Genomic DNA, 14,832 nt, shown 5'->3' with positions numbered 1-14,832 from the left:
TGAGAAATGCACCCCGTTTTGGGGTTTCATCACTGTATGACTACCTGTGTACCTGCACAAACCTAGATGGAATAGCCCCCTAAACACCTAGGTGATATGATACTGATTGCTGGGACCACTATTTTTTTTTTTTAAGAAAACTAAGTTGACAAATAAGATGAACTGCAAGAGGCAGAAACTTGAGGCAGAGCAGAAAGTTAAAAGGAAGCTGCAATATTCGTCAAGTAACAGGAGAAGAGGAGTAGCAGGGGAAATGGAAACCAAAGGAAGGCTTCACCCGAGAAGTACAATCTAGAATATTTACCACAGATGGAGGAGATGAGGGTAGGAAAAGCAAAACTTACCAATATCTTACTCCTAATACAGAAAAAGGCACTTGAGGTATTTGCAGTCAATTCATTTGATTAGTTCCTTTTCTTTCACTTATAAATACTGAATAATTTATTTTCAAACAAACATTAGTGTAAAAAATAGTATTTTCCGGCCTCCCCTGGTGGCGCAGGGGGTTGAGCACCGCGCTGTGAAGCTGTCCCACAGCTTCTGCAGCGCTGGTTCGTTCCCGGCAGGCCGGCGAGGGTCCCACATGGTGCGGCAGACCCCTCCTGTTGCGCCCGCTGCTCCCCTCAGCAGTGTATTTCAACAGTCTGCCTGTTCTGTTCCCTGCTCTGTCTCTGGTGAATCCTTTCACCCCTCCCCCTCATCTGGCCTCTTGATAAATAAATCTTTAAAAAAAAATAGCATTTTCCCATTACCAATATGACAAATCTTTAGCTGAGAAATCATTTTTGTTTTGCTTTTTAACACCCAGAAAAACTGCTGACTAACTCAGTTTCAGTGGTCCCCTCCCCGCCGCACCTCCCTACCCCAGACATGGACCTGGGGGTAAGAAGCTCCAAAGCTGCAAGTATTCTCAGTCCAGCAACCCAGACCAGTAAGGCTCAACACTGCGAATCCTGTGCCTCAGAGAGACAGCAGCTCACTTCACCACAGCCAAGGCAGGGGAGGAAAAGAATGGCCAGTTTTTATAAATGAATCACTAATATCACTGGCATTTCTGCTGATGAATCCCAGAAACCAGAAGGGCATCCTCATGATCCCCTGTGCGCCTATGCATCAGAGTGTTGTAGAGCAACCCCGATACAAAACGGGGTGCCTGACTGTGGGTCCTCACCCGCGCGCTTAAAAGGACTTATCAATGCTCTACTGCAGGCACACGTGAAAGGTTCATAAAAGGTTTATTTACAAGGGAAGGGGAAATGAGGAAATGTACAGCTCTGGGAGAAAAGTGGGAGACAAAGTTTTAAATGAGTCCTACCCGATCCGCCAATCAGGAATCCCAAAATGGCGCTCTGAGAGCTGGCCGCCAGCCAGGAGCGGTGAAGCCAGGAGGCGAGCGATCGCGAGCCAGAGAGAGAGCCCAAGGCCCACGTGTTTGGTTTTTTATATCCAACCTGGCTGCCCAACTCCACCCTCAGGTCCCAGCCACCCTCCCTTGGTGGTGATGGGATTTGTCTTTCCCAGAGTCTTGATGGCTTTAGTCTGGAGTGGGGGTGGGGTCCACAAAGCCTGTATGGGATTAACTCAGGACATCACTTCCCCCTAACAAGAGCACATGCACCCTAAGATCTTGTTCATACACAACTGCCAGTCTCACAAATAGATAGTTAGTGGTTTCTGTTTTCGCAATAATTCTATCTATTGACAATAAGCTGTATCTCTGTTATCTTGATGCTAGTTAATGAAATGAGAGTATCACTGTGGTGACCATATTTTCCTTTTTCTTGACAAGTTAATAAGCATGAGAAATTAGTAGCCTGAGATATCCTTCCAAAAGCATAAAAATTAGGTCTTACACAACCTCACATGTAGTGAACTGGCTACAGTGAGCAGGGCACAGAGTTTCTGCCTCGCCGAGTGCAGAAGTGATGGACATCAGCATCCAGAGATGCTATCAAGAGCTTCTGCTAGTTTATTTCTATGCAAAGCAGCATAAAAATATTACAATAAACCATACTTAAGGAATATTTTTAAAGAATATTATAAGAATAAAAAAAAATACACCAAAGCTAGTGGCAATTAATTAAATAGACATCAGAGTTAGGAAGGGAGGGAGGGAGGAAAAGGAAGCAAAGACACACTGAGGGAGGGACAGTACTACTTTAGTCTTTAGGCATGTAGTAATCAGCAACTCAGACAAAATTTCCCATCCCATGGATCTTGATGGGGGTGGGGGGGGAGGTGTCAGGGGACAGAAAGCAAACAAAATGAATATGTGTAATACGCCAGAATGTGCTGAGTGATTGTGGCAAAAATTATAGTCTGGAATTGGATATGAAATGGGGACTTGAGGGAGTAAGAATTTTGGATTCAGTGGCCAAGGAAGGCCCCTATGATTTATGAATAAAGGTCAGAAGGAAAAGAGAGAACTGCAGCCAAGAAGATGCCTGGGGAGGAGCATGCACTACAGGGGACCAGGGAGTATTCAAGCCCCGAGGCACAGGTGGCCAGAAAGGGCCCCAGAAGAATGAGGTCAATGCGGTCTCAAAAGACCAAGTGGGCGTATCTGGAGACAAGGGGGAAGCAGATGATCTGTACCCCTTAAACTAGCAGAGGAGATGGCAAACCATTAAAAGATGCTGACTGAGGAATGGCAAGCTCTAGATTACATTTCAAAAGGCTCCCTGCTGGGCTGAAAGGACACAGGGCTTAAGGGCAGAAGCAGGAAGAACTGTTCTCAGAGCAAGATGATGGTGGAGGTTGAATTTGGGGTGTGTTTTGAGGACAAAGTCAGCAAGTTTTGCTAACAGATTAGATTTATGGAGAAGGAAGGATAAGAAGAGAGGAGTCAAATGTGACTTCAAGGTTCCTGGCCTGAACAACTGTACTAAGAGAGTCGTCATCAGCTAAGCATTACTTTAACATGGACAACTTTTGATTTGGACATTTCAAAGTCTAAGGAAATGAACCCAAAGGCTCTAACTCACTCAAATGGGTTAGCAGATGGGGTCTGAACTATAAGGACTGAAGGACTGGAAGATTCAGGGAGAGCATTTTAGGCGCAGCTAGTGAGTGGGGAAAGAACTGAGGTGTGGAAGAGTAGCTCCCCACTGACGGGAACAGAGGGGTCAAGTACATTTAGGAGAGGGGTTATATTGGGGAGAAAGAGAGGAGGGCCAGGTGTGGAGTGCCTGCAAGTGGAAGAGGACAAGCAAGGAAACCAGTGACAGGATCTGGGAAAGAAGTTTTGTTTTTTGTTTGTTTTTTTTTTTAAAATAAATTGTTTTGAGGCAGCACTGGTGAATCAGATGACAAGTTTCAGGCTCATAGCAGCAAGCCCCATACCGGTATGTACTATACCACCTCGTGATCATCAAAAGTTTTCTCCAGTGATTTAGAAATTTTCAAAGTCTGACATAAAGGATGAGATGCTAATGGCAAGAGGAAGAATTTAAATAGATGAACAGAAAGGGAAGATTATCAGGGGGGTTAAATCAGAATGACCTTGGGAGGAGAGGTAAGAACAAGAGGACAGAAGCACTCGGGAGGATAACTGAGGCTCATGGACATGTGGTGGGAGCTGAGCAGTCAGCTCGAGCAACTGCTTATGTCCAGCCTCGAAAGCAAGTGTCCTCTCTGTGCTTCCCATGGGCAGCAAAAGAATTTCCACGGCTTAACAGCTAGCTCTGGCATGGAGCAAAAGTACACTAGAGTATGTTAGTTCTTCATTTCTCTCTGGCCCCTCTATAAAACACATTAGATATTAAAGTCTTGCCATTAAAAATCCTATTTTTGATTTCCCCAGAGTTCAAGCATAAGAACAATTACTAAGTGAAGCCAACCCTGGAAAGCTGCCTTGCAGTCAATGGAGAAAATAAAACCAAATACCCTATTTAAACTAGTTTCAAAACCTGTATTATCTAGATGCTAAGCAGGGAGATTAGGAATTAATGGACAACCACAGCCCTAAAGTGAATTAAGTGCTGAGAGGAAGTTAACTGATAACTGGCGTATGTTCACATATGCTTAAAGCCCTTGTGGTGCAGGGGTTAAAGACACAGCACTATCAAGCTATTACCAGCCACTGCAACATGAGTTCGATCCCCAACCAGGGAGTTAGCCACATGGCGCAGCAGGCCTCTCCGGTCTCGCCCGCTGCTCCCCTCAGCAGTATATTTCAGTAGATCTGCCTGTTCTGTTTCCCACTCTTTCTCTGGTGAATCCTCTCACCCCCTGCACCTCTGCCCTATACCCCAGTTCTTGTAGCATAAATAATCTTTAAAAACAAAACAAGCAAAAAAAAAAAAACCCTCATTGTCCCAAATGTTTATGAGTGGTTGTTTTTTTTTTTTTTAAATAAATTTTTTTGAGGCTGCACTGGTGAATCAGATGACAGGTTTCAGGCTCATAGCAGCAAGCCCCATACCGGTATGTACTATACCACCTCGTGATCATCAGGTCTTCTCCAGTGAATTTTTTAAAAAATGCTTTATTGGCTATTTTTCCTTTTCTTTTTGTAACTGGAATTTCATTTAAAACACAGGTCTTGTGTTTGTTAATTTCTAAAGAGCTCCAGGGACCTGATGCATCCACAATTTCACATTGGTTCAAACAGTCTGCTTTCTAGGCCTCAGAGAACAGGTCTTGCAGATAGCTAAATGAAAGATGATGAAGAAAAGAGTCTCTTTCCTCTTCTTGGGTCAAGAGATGTCAAGAGTACTAGTTTGGAAGAATGAGCTGAGGCCTGGGTGACCCTCTCTCATATATACGCTCTGGCCCCCAAGCTGGCACGGGGCTCTCCAGCTGCCTGAGCAGGACATTCTATATCCCATTTGGGAGTCTGAGGACTCCAATTTCCTTGGGACACTCTTAAGGGACACATCTCGCTCTGTATCAATTCTCCCATTCATTTATTACATCTAAGCAGAGCTGGACAGAAGGATCCAGATGTAACCATCACATCCCCCCGCCCCATCACCAAAATGAATGAAAGTGGCCTTTGTTTATTCTCCAGACATTTGTAACCACATGCAATCAAATTTAATTCCTTTACTCCTGCTACTATATTTTTTTCTCACATCAATTAAGCCTCAAGTCTTTCTCATTTGCAACTTACCTCACTAGTTCTAAAAATTATTCGGTAGTTGTATGGAGATACGTTTTCCTTCATTTCTTCTGGTTTTTCCCTTCGAATGCTCACAGCCACCGGACCAAGATTCTCATCAGCCCCGAAATAGTTCCAGTGTTCTTAGGTAAAATAAGACAAAATGAAATTAGGATGTTATATTCTGCTTTATATTTCAAGCTCCCAGACATTATTCTATATTAATAAAATGCAAAAACACTGAACAAACATTAATATTTTTCAATGAGTTATAAAAACAAAGACCGGGCTATACAGGTTTAGTTTCGGAGGCGGTTAACACTGAGCAGAGGTGCCTGCTGAGCTTTTCACTACCTTGTAACTTACCATTGTACTATTTTTAAAAAAAAAAATTGTGTTTTTTTCCCATATCTACCATTTAAGTAGGCTACATTGTGTGTGTTTCCTTGACTAAGGGAAGGTTTGTGTTAGGGCTTCTCTAGTTTAAGGGGGGGGGGAACCCTAAATCTGTTGAGAACAGAGTTTGAGGAGGAAGGGGTTTCCCCGAGATTAAAGAAGATTTCCCCGGACTATGGAGAGGAAGGAGGTCTGTGAGTCACAGAGCAGCAGTCTGCTCCCAGGGAGACCGATTGAGCTGGGGCAGGAGTTCAGAGAAAGGGCTTCCAAGGGCCCCAGGGGAGAAGCCTAGACCCAGGGAGGGCTCTGGGCTTCACCAGGGGTCCCCAGGCAGGCAGCGCAGACGGCACCCAAGCAAAGCCGCCTCTCTCCCAAGTGACCAGCAGGGTACTGGGGCCTCTCCTCCGTGTTGTGGTATTGCTCAAGGAGCAACCGAAGCATTGGGGGAGTCTCCAAATGACTGGTGCCCAATTTGCCTTCCTCCTGACAAGAAGGAAAGTGAGAACCAAAATTGATCTCTAGAAAATAACGGAACGACATTACTGTGCACCTAAGTATACATTTCTTGAAAAGATTAAAATTTTGATATATACATGAAATGTTCACAGATGAGGAAGTTCAAAAAACACGAAATATATGTAAAGTTAGAGTAGATGACTTACTTTTTAAACCTCTAAAATATTTCGCATTGTCTTATTTTGTTTACATGTGACATGGCGAAATGAGTTGTGACATGGCACATAATCTCATACAAAATACACTGGTATTTGAAAATCCATGTTATTCCCATACAAAATACATCCATATTTGAAAATCCATGAGAATATTAAGAAATAACAGTATAAAATGTCAAATCATCTAGCTAAATTACGTATACGAATGTATTTTACAATTACTAAAGGACCATTAGAAAAGGCATAATTATAAATACTGAGAATTCTCCAGATATCATAACCCATGGAAATTCAAAAGAAGAAAAACACAATGGGAATACAGGCAGCAAACATCTCAAAGATGGACAACTGAGAAACAATCCAATACATGTCACAAGATTTATGTACAAACACTCACGTACACCCTCAAAGCACAGCACGTGAGAATCACACTCAGAGGTTTTTTACTCTTACTTTGCACATAATTTTAATAAGCTTGGTTGTCTGGTCTTCAAGCCCACCGCTTTATTTCAGAGGTGTGATAATTCCAGATGCTGACAAAGTCCAGAGTGTAGGGCTGATACAGACTTGCATGCAGACAGCAAAGTGATAGAACGACCGACGACAGGGAAGGAAACAAAAGGGAGGAGACAGAAATCGTATAAAAAAGCGGACAAGAACTTAAAGAAAAACAAGACAGCAGTCTGGGGCCATTTACTGAAGCAGCAGAGAGCTCAACACACTTCCATAGCTTCAGAGGCTATTTTCATACTGCAGCACAGAACGACAGTGGAGTTGTCAAGGGTGAGTGTGCGTCACGGCCATCATATGCTGTTCCTTGAACTTCCTGGACTCAACTGACACCCAATTCTAGAAACTCCTCTGACACACCCCACCACCTCCGGAAGGGCAGATGTGATTGCTGTTCTCTGCTGCTGGGAAGTCACAAAGTAATGGGCTGCAATCAATGGGTACCATCAGTACCCTCAACTCTTGCTCAAGCTGTTGGTGGTCATCTCTCTTCCCTCTTCTCCAGAACAGTATTTCACACATTCTCTATTCTAGCTTCAACCAACCCCCTGCAACTACTCCCACCCCCTGCCAACTACCTCCTCCTCAATCTCAGTAAATAATGTTGTCTATATCACAAAGAAGCCAATCCAAAGGCATACACCTTTATTTTTCACCATCATAACCACAAACTTACCTGTATCCAGACTTTTGCTTCCTTTTCTTTACCCAACCACTCCCTAAATCCTGGCCTCTGCCTATTCCACCACTGCGGGACTCTATGTCTTGTTTACCCTTCTCTCCATCTTTAATGTCTCCCTCTCTACTTGCTCATTCCCTTCATTATTTATCAGGCTCAAGTCTCCATCTTTAAATATAAGTTACATTCAACTCCTGGAAACTTCTTAAAAGAGCTGCTTAATTGCTCACCTTGGAATTACTATAATCTGACCTCCAGTGCACTGGTCATCAATGAGCCTGAAAGTTAAGAAAGTTAAATACTTTTCGTCCTAACCTTGTTCCAACGCCCCACAGCAGCTGGCACAGTAGATTGTTTCATTTTTTTCTAGAAACACTCTTACACTTGGGTTTCTGTGATACCACTTCCCCCTGATTTTCCTTCTACTACTCTGGCTATTGTAGTTCCCCACCCTCCTCCCACTCCACTCTCCGGCCTTCAACTGAGATCTCAACCTTGATGACTCTCGAAAGGGTGTGTCTACTTCAGACTGCTCCAAGTCCTAGAAATACCTGAATGAAACTCTCAATTTTTTGTCCCGTGCGTTATCAGCAAAAGCAAACCCACCACTTTTATTCCATCAATTCAGCTCTCCTGCTTTCAGGGCTGCCGCCACATTCACCTTGCACTTGAGCTAGACCCAGTGTCATTCCCTTTCGTCTACTGTTAGTTTTTCCCCTGGTCAGTGTCCTGCCCGCTCATCACTTGTTCGTAAGTTCTAACCAGTTAGTCTGCCCCCACTCCTTTCACAGAGGAACCGGGTGACCCTTTTAAGTCTGGTCATCATGATCAAGCTTAAAATCCTTCGCTGGCTTCCCAGGGGTCTGTGGAAACTCTTCCTGGCTTCCCAAAGTCCCTCACAACCTGCCAGCATCCTCTCCCCAGTCTCAGTTCAGTTCTTTCCCTCATCTTATTAAACTACACTCTCCTGAACTTCCAGCTGCTCAAACTCCGGGTGCTCGTTCTCATCTGAAGAACCCTGCCCTCCCACACTTCTCTTGATGCGATGAAATGTTCTCATTCCTAAGCTCTCCTCTGAAATGTGACTTAGACCTCCTCTAAGTGAGTGACTGACTACCAGGGCAAAATGGAAGTGTCTACTTTGTATATTAATACATCTACTTGACAAAAATGTATTAAAAATACATAAAAATACAAATTAGTGAAACCAATTTATGTATTTCAAATGCAAAAATTCAGAAATACTTGAACACAAAAGTATACCTTTACAAAAACATAAATATTAAAAACAATTTTAGTATAAATTGGCAAAATAAAAATACAGTGTTACCCTAAAAGTAAACTAAGCCCTAAATAAAAATGAAGGCTGCTAATTTAAACTTAATAAAAAATAAAGATTAAACTTTTTTTGTGTATCATCATCAACTCCTGTATATATTTTTGCACTGTTTTTCCCAGCTGCTGAAGAAGTACATTTCTGAGTCTGGGGAATGTTGATGGGATAATTAAAAGGTAACTTCAAGCACTTTCTCAGACTCTATCTTCAAACAAATACATCTCTGGCTTGATAACTCTAGGAAGCACTTTTTAAACTTTGTAGGTGTGTGCAGAAACAGCGATATTTTTTAATTGAAAAAGAGCTCTATTATTTCCAAGCAAGCATTTCTATTTGATCTTCAACTACTGGAGCTTGGCTGCTACAGATGGAGGTTCTGGTCTGGATCCCTATGTTACCCACTCTCAGGATCAGACTCTGCCTCCTCAAACAATCTTTCAACTAAAAAAATATAGCAAAAGCCTTGGTGTTTTTATAGTTTTGTTGTTTTTGCACACTGTCATTTCCTTTCTGCTCCTAAGATCATGAAGGTATAGGGGGAAAAAAAAAAAACAGGTCTACACAAATACAACTTTATTCAATTCAAAATCCTAATGCAGTGTGCAACTGGTAAAGAAAGATGGGTTCAACAAGTCATCTTAAATTGTTGAGTCCTTAAACTTTGATCTCAAGATAAATGACTCCATTTCCTTTCTCTTAAAATAACAGCCTTTGAGGGGTAATCTCAGGCTGGTGCCAATGGCCACTCTCAGGTTCTGCCTGTCCTTTCATTTCACTGGACTGCAGTCCCTTCCTCGTAGGCCCACAGCCTCCAGACAGCGCTTCTATATCTGCTACCTGCTGCAGTGTTCTTTATTTTTCCCTACTTTCCTCCATCCTCTGCTAGTGGAGCGATCCATCAATTGCAGACAGCTCTTCCATTCCGAACCATAAGTTTTTGCCTTTTGAGGTGCAGGGAAGCAGGGGTAGGGGAAGGAGATCAAGGACAGAGAAGTTACAGGTGACGAGTATTAAAAAAAGACTGGGACACCTGTAAAGAGAGAATTCAGGATGATGAAACTTGGAGTAAGGAAAGTGGCACAGAGGAAGAATTGGGACACGAGGAGGGTGGATATGTCAGCTATGAAGGAATTAAAGTACAGGTATTACACCACCAAAAAACAGCAGTATTTTAGTGCCAGCATACTGGACAGTCAGAAACTGTTATTGCAACCACAACCATTATATAATGTAAAGATATAATGCACCAAAGTGAGATCCTCTATCCAATATTTACAGCAATCAAAAAAATATATTTTCTCCTGTTTTACAGATGTGGCAACTATAATTTAAAGAATAAGTCACTCAAGCCACTATTATATAACAAAATTCAAACACTATTTTACTCATTCCAAAGCTCATTTTGTTAGCCATTTATATATATATATATATAAAACTTTGCCCAAAGTTTCTAAAATCATATTGCAAATTTTAAAATGCTACAAAATTTGAGACCTAAAGAGGTTAACCAGTCAGAATACACATATAGCTTTATTCCCTGATGTGCTATATAACCAAGATTTCAATGTTTTTAAAGAGTGGGATATTAAGTGTATTATCGACATACGGCTGAATTTTCCCTACCTACACATTTTTCATATTTAACACCTAACCAATGCTTACCCTAAAATTTTCTTATTTGTTCTGATTCTTGAGTTTTAATAAAGATAGCACAAGAGTGCCAGTTAGCAGCTCTGCCTCATTAGAACATGCCAACAAATAGCTGTGTTTTTGGTTGACAGATTTACAATAATAAATTAAAAAGTCACATCTTACAGAAGACATGTAATAAAGAGTTCAAAGCTCCAAGTAATTAGATCAAGCACAGTCATATTACCTGGTTAGGAGTTGCACGTAAGCGCTGTGTGCACACAAGGCAAAAAAAGTTAAGCCTGATGTTTTAATTATAAAAGAGGAAAGGAACATGCAAGTACAAGAGTAATCAGGCTCCAGCCAGCAAGTTTTGAATTATTTGATGTTTTTTAGTTGTACCTTTTCCTAGGAGACTAGCACAATCTGGACTGTGTATCATTATGAAAAAAAAATACATTTTTATTTTTTATAAATAGTTTAAAGTCATAATTCCTGGCTTAAAATATTTCTTCACAATTGTTAAATTGGAAAATGAAAGAAGGAAAATAGACACAAACACAAATCAAAGAAATAGAAAGCAAATAAAGCCGAATTACTGTATCACACCTACCAAAATTAGTTACAATGTTTCTGAAGTGATAAATGGCCCTTGGTAGAGCTGTATATATTCTCCAAACACTGCCGCTGGCACTGTGAATTGGTACCAACTGTTTTGGAAAGCATTATAGCAATATATGTTAAAGTTACCAAAATGTTCACATTCTAATCTTAGCTCCCCTAATTGACTCTGCTGGAGGAAAAAGGAAAATTCTCCCATTTTCTCTAGAAAAAGCATCTTCAGTCACTACAGAAGGGAACCACTAGTACTAACCAGACCTGGGTCTCAGCATATCTCAGCAGGTCAGAATAGAAAAATTACAACTTAATTTTCCTAATGAGAATTAAAGTTATTTCACCACTTTCAATGACTGTTTCTGAAAATAAGTCTATTTCAGTTACAAGTTTGCCACTGTCAGTGCAGTGGATGGCCTGAACTTTGACCTTCACTATTTTCACTTGCTCAGTATTTTTCTTAGAGAAATTGGATGAAATTAGAGAGACCATAAACTATAGCACATGCATTATAAAGTTGCTTATCTTTGTTACTGGGTTCAAACTGTTGATGAGTTTTGTTTTTGTGCAAATTATTACATCTTAATATGGCTACATAACTGGGTTAGAAAGACAACACATCCACAAATTAGGAAAATCAAACGAAAGGAAAAAAAAAAAGCAACAGCAGATCTATTCTGCTTTTAAAATAAAATACTCAGCATCCAACTGTTTGAAGAATGGCTTTTCCAGGAAGTGCACCACTCAGAGAGTCTCAGTCTCTGGTCTTTAAAGGGCTCATCCTAATTATAAGGGCGGAGGTTCCATGAGAACTAACCAGCCTGAGACTGCATCATAATCAAAAGCAGGTCAGAGTAATGGATGGGGACATTTACACAGGACTGGCCACGTGCCAGAATTCTGTCCCAAAGCACTTCAGTAAGCTTATAATTATTGTTGCGTAAGAGTAATTACCCACATTTACAAAGTCATAGTACTCTTAAGTTTCAATTCTTTTTGTGGTAACTTAAAAAGTAGGGTGGTCTACTTGCCAAAACTGCATAAAGTTCAGGGGCTGAAAACAACATGTGCTAAGTGGTCCTGAATAGCCCCTTAAACTGTCAATGAAAGGTAGATTTTAATATAAAGTTTTATTGACATTAATAAATTGCATCAAAAATTTAAGAAGTACAAAGAAAAGGATTTGAAGTAAAGGGAAAATAAAAAGTAACCATCAAAATCAGAGTTTTATTGGCCATTATCTAGCTATGACCATGAGTCAATAAAATTTAAAAAATTCAATCTCATTAGTGATCAAAGAAATGAAAATGTTTTGGATCTATAATAAATATTCAAAAACAAAAAGTGGAAGTATTCAAAGTAGTCAAGAAAATGTTAAACTACACAGTCTTGAACATACCAGTCACAGCTTCCTGGTCTAAACTTTCTTTTCTTTTTTTTTAAAGATTTATTTATTTATGCATACAAGAACTGAGGAACAGGCCAGAGGTGTGCGGGAGGGCAGGGAGAGGATCCACCAGACACAAAGTGCCGAACAGAACAAGCAGATTGATGGAAATACACTGCTGAGGGGAGCAGCCGGTGAGTCACAAGAGGTCTGCTGCGCCATGTGGGTTGCTCCCTGGCCAGGGATCAAACTTGTGCTGCAGTGGCTGCAGATAGCTTCATAGGTTGCACCACCAGGGAGGTGCTGGTCTAAACTTTCTTAAGAGCCATGTGGCAATGAAAATTAAGGTTCCTGTAAAGTTCACACTGTTTTATTTACAGCCCTCTCTACCTTACGGAAATAATTAGGCATATGGGGAACAAAATCTACTTAACAAGGTCATACATTTAAGACCAGGGGTTTTTAACTTAACTTTGGATAGAAATCCCAAGGTCCATGAATTTGAATTTAAAAAATTATAACTTTATTTTGATTAGCTTCTAGCTGAAATTGAGCATTTCCATCAGTTATAAATGTAGGCAACTAACTACAGTAACATTCGCTCTACAGGTGACTTTGACATTGACATATACCATAGATATCTTCCTATCACATCACAGTTGTTAAGGCATATCAAATTATTCATCACTTCTTTGAAATCATGGTAGTTATCAGATCTGCTGATACATTTTGTGTAATACACTGAGAAAAAAGTATATTACTAATAAGTACTAAAATTCTGAATACTTTTGCAATTGTACATAATAAGTTTGACAAGATTCATGTGCTTTTGCATTTTTTTATCTTAAATATTTTTATTTTAATCACTTGAAAATGCTTTTCTAAGGAGAATCCATAAGTCTTACTAAACTGCCTACAGGAGCCAATGGGGGCAAAAAAAAACACTTAGGAACAACCAATGTAAGCATTAATTTTTTTAAAAGATTTATTTATTTATGCCTACAAAAACTGGGGTACAGGCCAGAGGTGTAGTGGGGGTGAGAGGATTCACCAAAGACAGAGTGGGGAACATAACAGGCAGACTGATTGAAACACATTGCTCAAGGGAATAGCGGGCGAGTCAGATGTCTGCCGCGCCATGTGTGTATCTCCCTGGCCGGGGATCAAACTTGTGCTGCAATGGCTGCGGACAGCTTCACAGCTTGCGTCTTAAACCCTTGCGCCACCAGGGAGGCCCCAATGTAAGCATTATTAATAATAATTAGAAACAGAAAAACTTGAATTTCCAATAGTTGGAAAACTTCAAATAAATGATGGCATAATCAATTATGAAACCATGCAAAACATAAACTTGTATTTAATGCTCCTTATTTTACTCAAAAAAGGAATATGCATGCATTGAAAAAGATGAGAGAAATAGTACCATAATTAATCACACAAGATTTTCTATAGTTACTAATATTTCTGTAATGACTATAACTTCTATACTAGGAAGATTTTTAAGAATAAAATGCATTTGTTTGCAAATGGTTAATGACTTTAAAGAATATTTTTCTGAAGAATATTTTAAAAGGTTGCCTTTTACTTGAAAATTTTTTATAAAGAAATTCAGTTTTATTGTTTCTGAAGTGAATCACCTATATGCAAAATATTTTCCACTTCAGATTAAATGGGGCCTGACAAATAGATACTTTTCATTTATAATCAGGACTTTTTGTGATGGTAAATTCTCTAAAATGCTAGAAAATTGCTTATCCTTATAAGCAGAACTTTTCCCTCTGATTTTTATTTCTTTTTAATTGTATCATTTTTTATTGAGGTAAAATAAAGTTTGTTGTTTTACAACACTAAGTATGATTTAGAGGTTCACACCTCTTCAGATGTATGTTACCACACAACACCCACCACCAACATACAGATGGTTAAGAGGCACACGAAAAAACGCTTATCATCAGGGAAATGCAAATCAAAACCATAATGAGCTACCACCTCACACCCATGAGAATGGCCCACATCAAAACAACCAGAAACAAGTGTTGGAGTGGGTGTGGAGAAAAAGAAACCTTCCTACACTGTTGATGGGAATGCAGACTGGCCCAGGCCCTATGGGAAAGGGTATGGAGGTCTCTCAAAATATTAAAAATAGATCTACCATAAGACCCAGCAATTCCACTTCAAGGTATCTAGGCAGTGAATACAAAAAAACACTAATTTGAAGGGCTATGCACACTGCTATGTTCACTGCAGCACTATTAAAATAGCCAAGTTATGGAAAAGGTTACATTTTAATGTAACTCTTTACTGTTAATGCTCATTAACAGTAACTCAAATGCCAGCCCAGAAAAAAAGGGGATTCAATATCCAAATGACAGAAATGACAATGCCAAACCTGCAGCAATCTCAACTCCTTTATACTTGAAACACCCTTTAGACCTCCCTACCAGGGATCCTGAAGAAAGATGTCTTCCTATACAAAATGCTTTTGAAGGATTCAGAAGGAGTCCC

The 14,832-nt window shown here is 40.2% G+C and overlaps 1 protein-coding gene across 11 annotated transcripts in view; it reads right to left on the bottom strand.

Annotated features, from left to right (window-relative positions):
* Positions 1-14,832, bottom strand: part of SIPA1L1 (signal induced proliferation associated 1 like 1) — a 517,634-nt gene that overhangs the window by 283,368 nt on the left and 219,434 nt on the right. For all 11 annotated transcript variants that reach the window (XM_054691354.1, XM_054691347.1, XM_037503618.2 and 8 more), the window contains one exon: positions 5,114-5,244. In XM_054691354.1, coding sequence (XP_054547329.1) covers positions 5,114-5,244 — 131 coding nt within the window. The remainder of the gene's footprint in view (positions 1-5,113; positions 5,245-14,832) is intronic.

This window comes from Talpa occidentalis, unplaced genomic scaffold (assembly GCF_014898055.3).
Source record: "Talpa occidentalis isolate TD23 unplaced genomic scaffold, MPIMG_talOcc4v2.1 talOcc4.11, whole genome shotgun sequence".
NCBI classification, from domain to species: Eukaryota; Metazoa; Chordata; class Mammalia; order Eulipotyphla; family Talpidae; genus Talpa; species Talpa occidentalis.
Note: the sequence above shows the minus strand (reverse complement) of the source record. Positions and strands in the feature narration are given on the sequence as shown.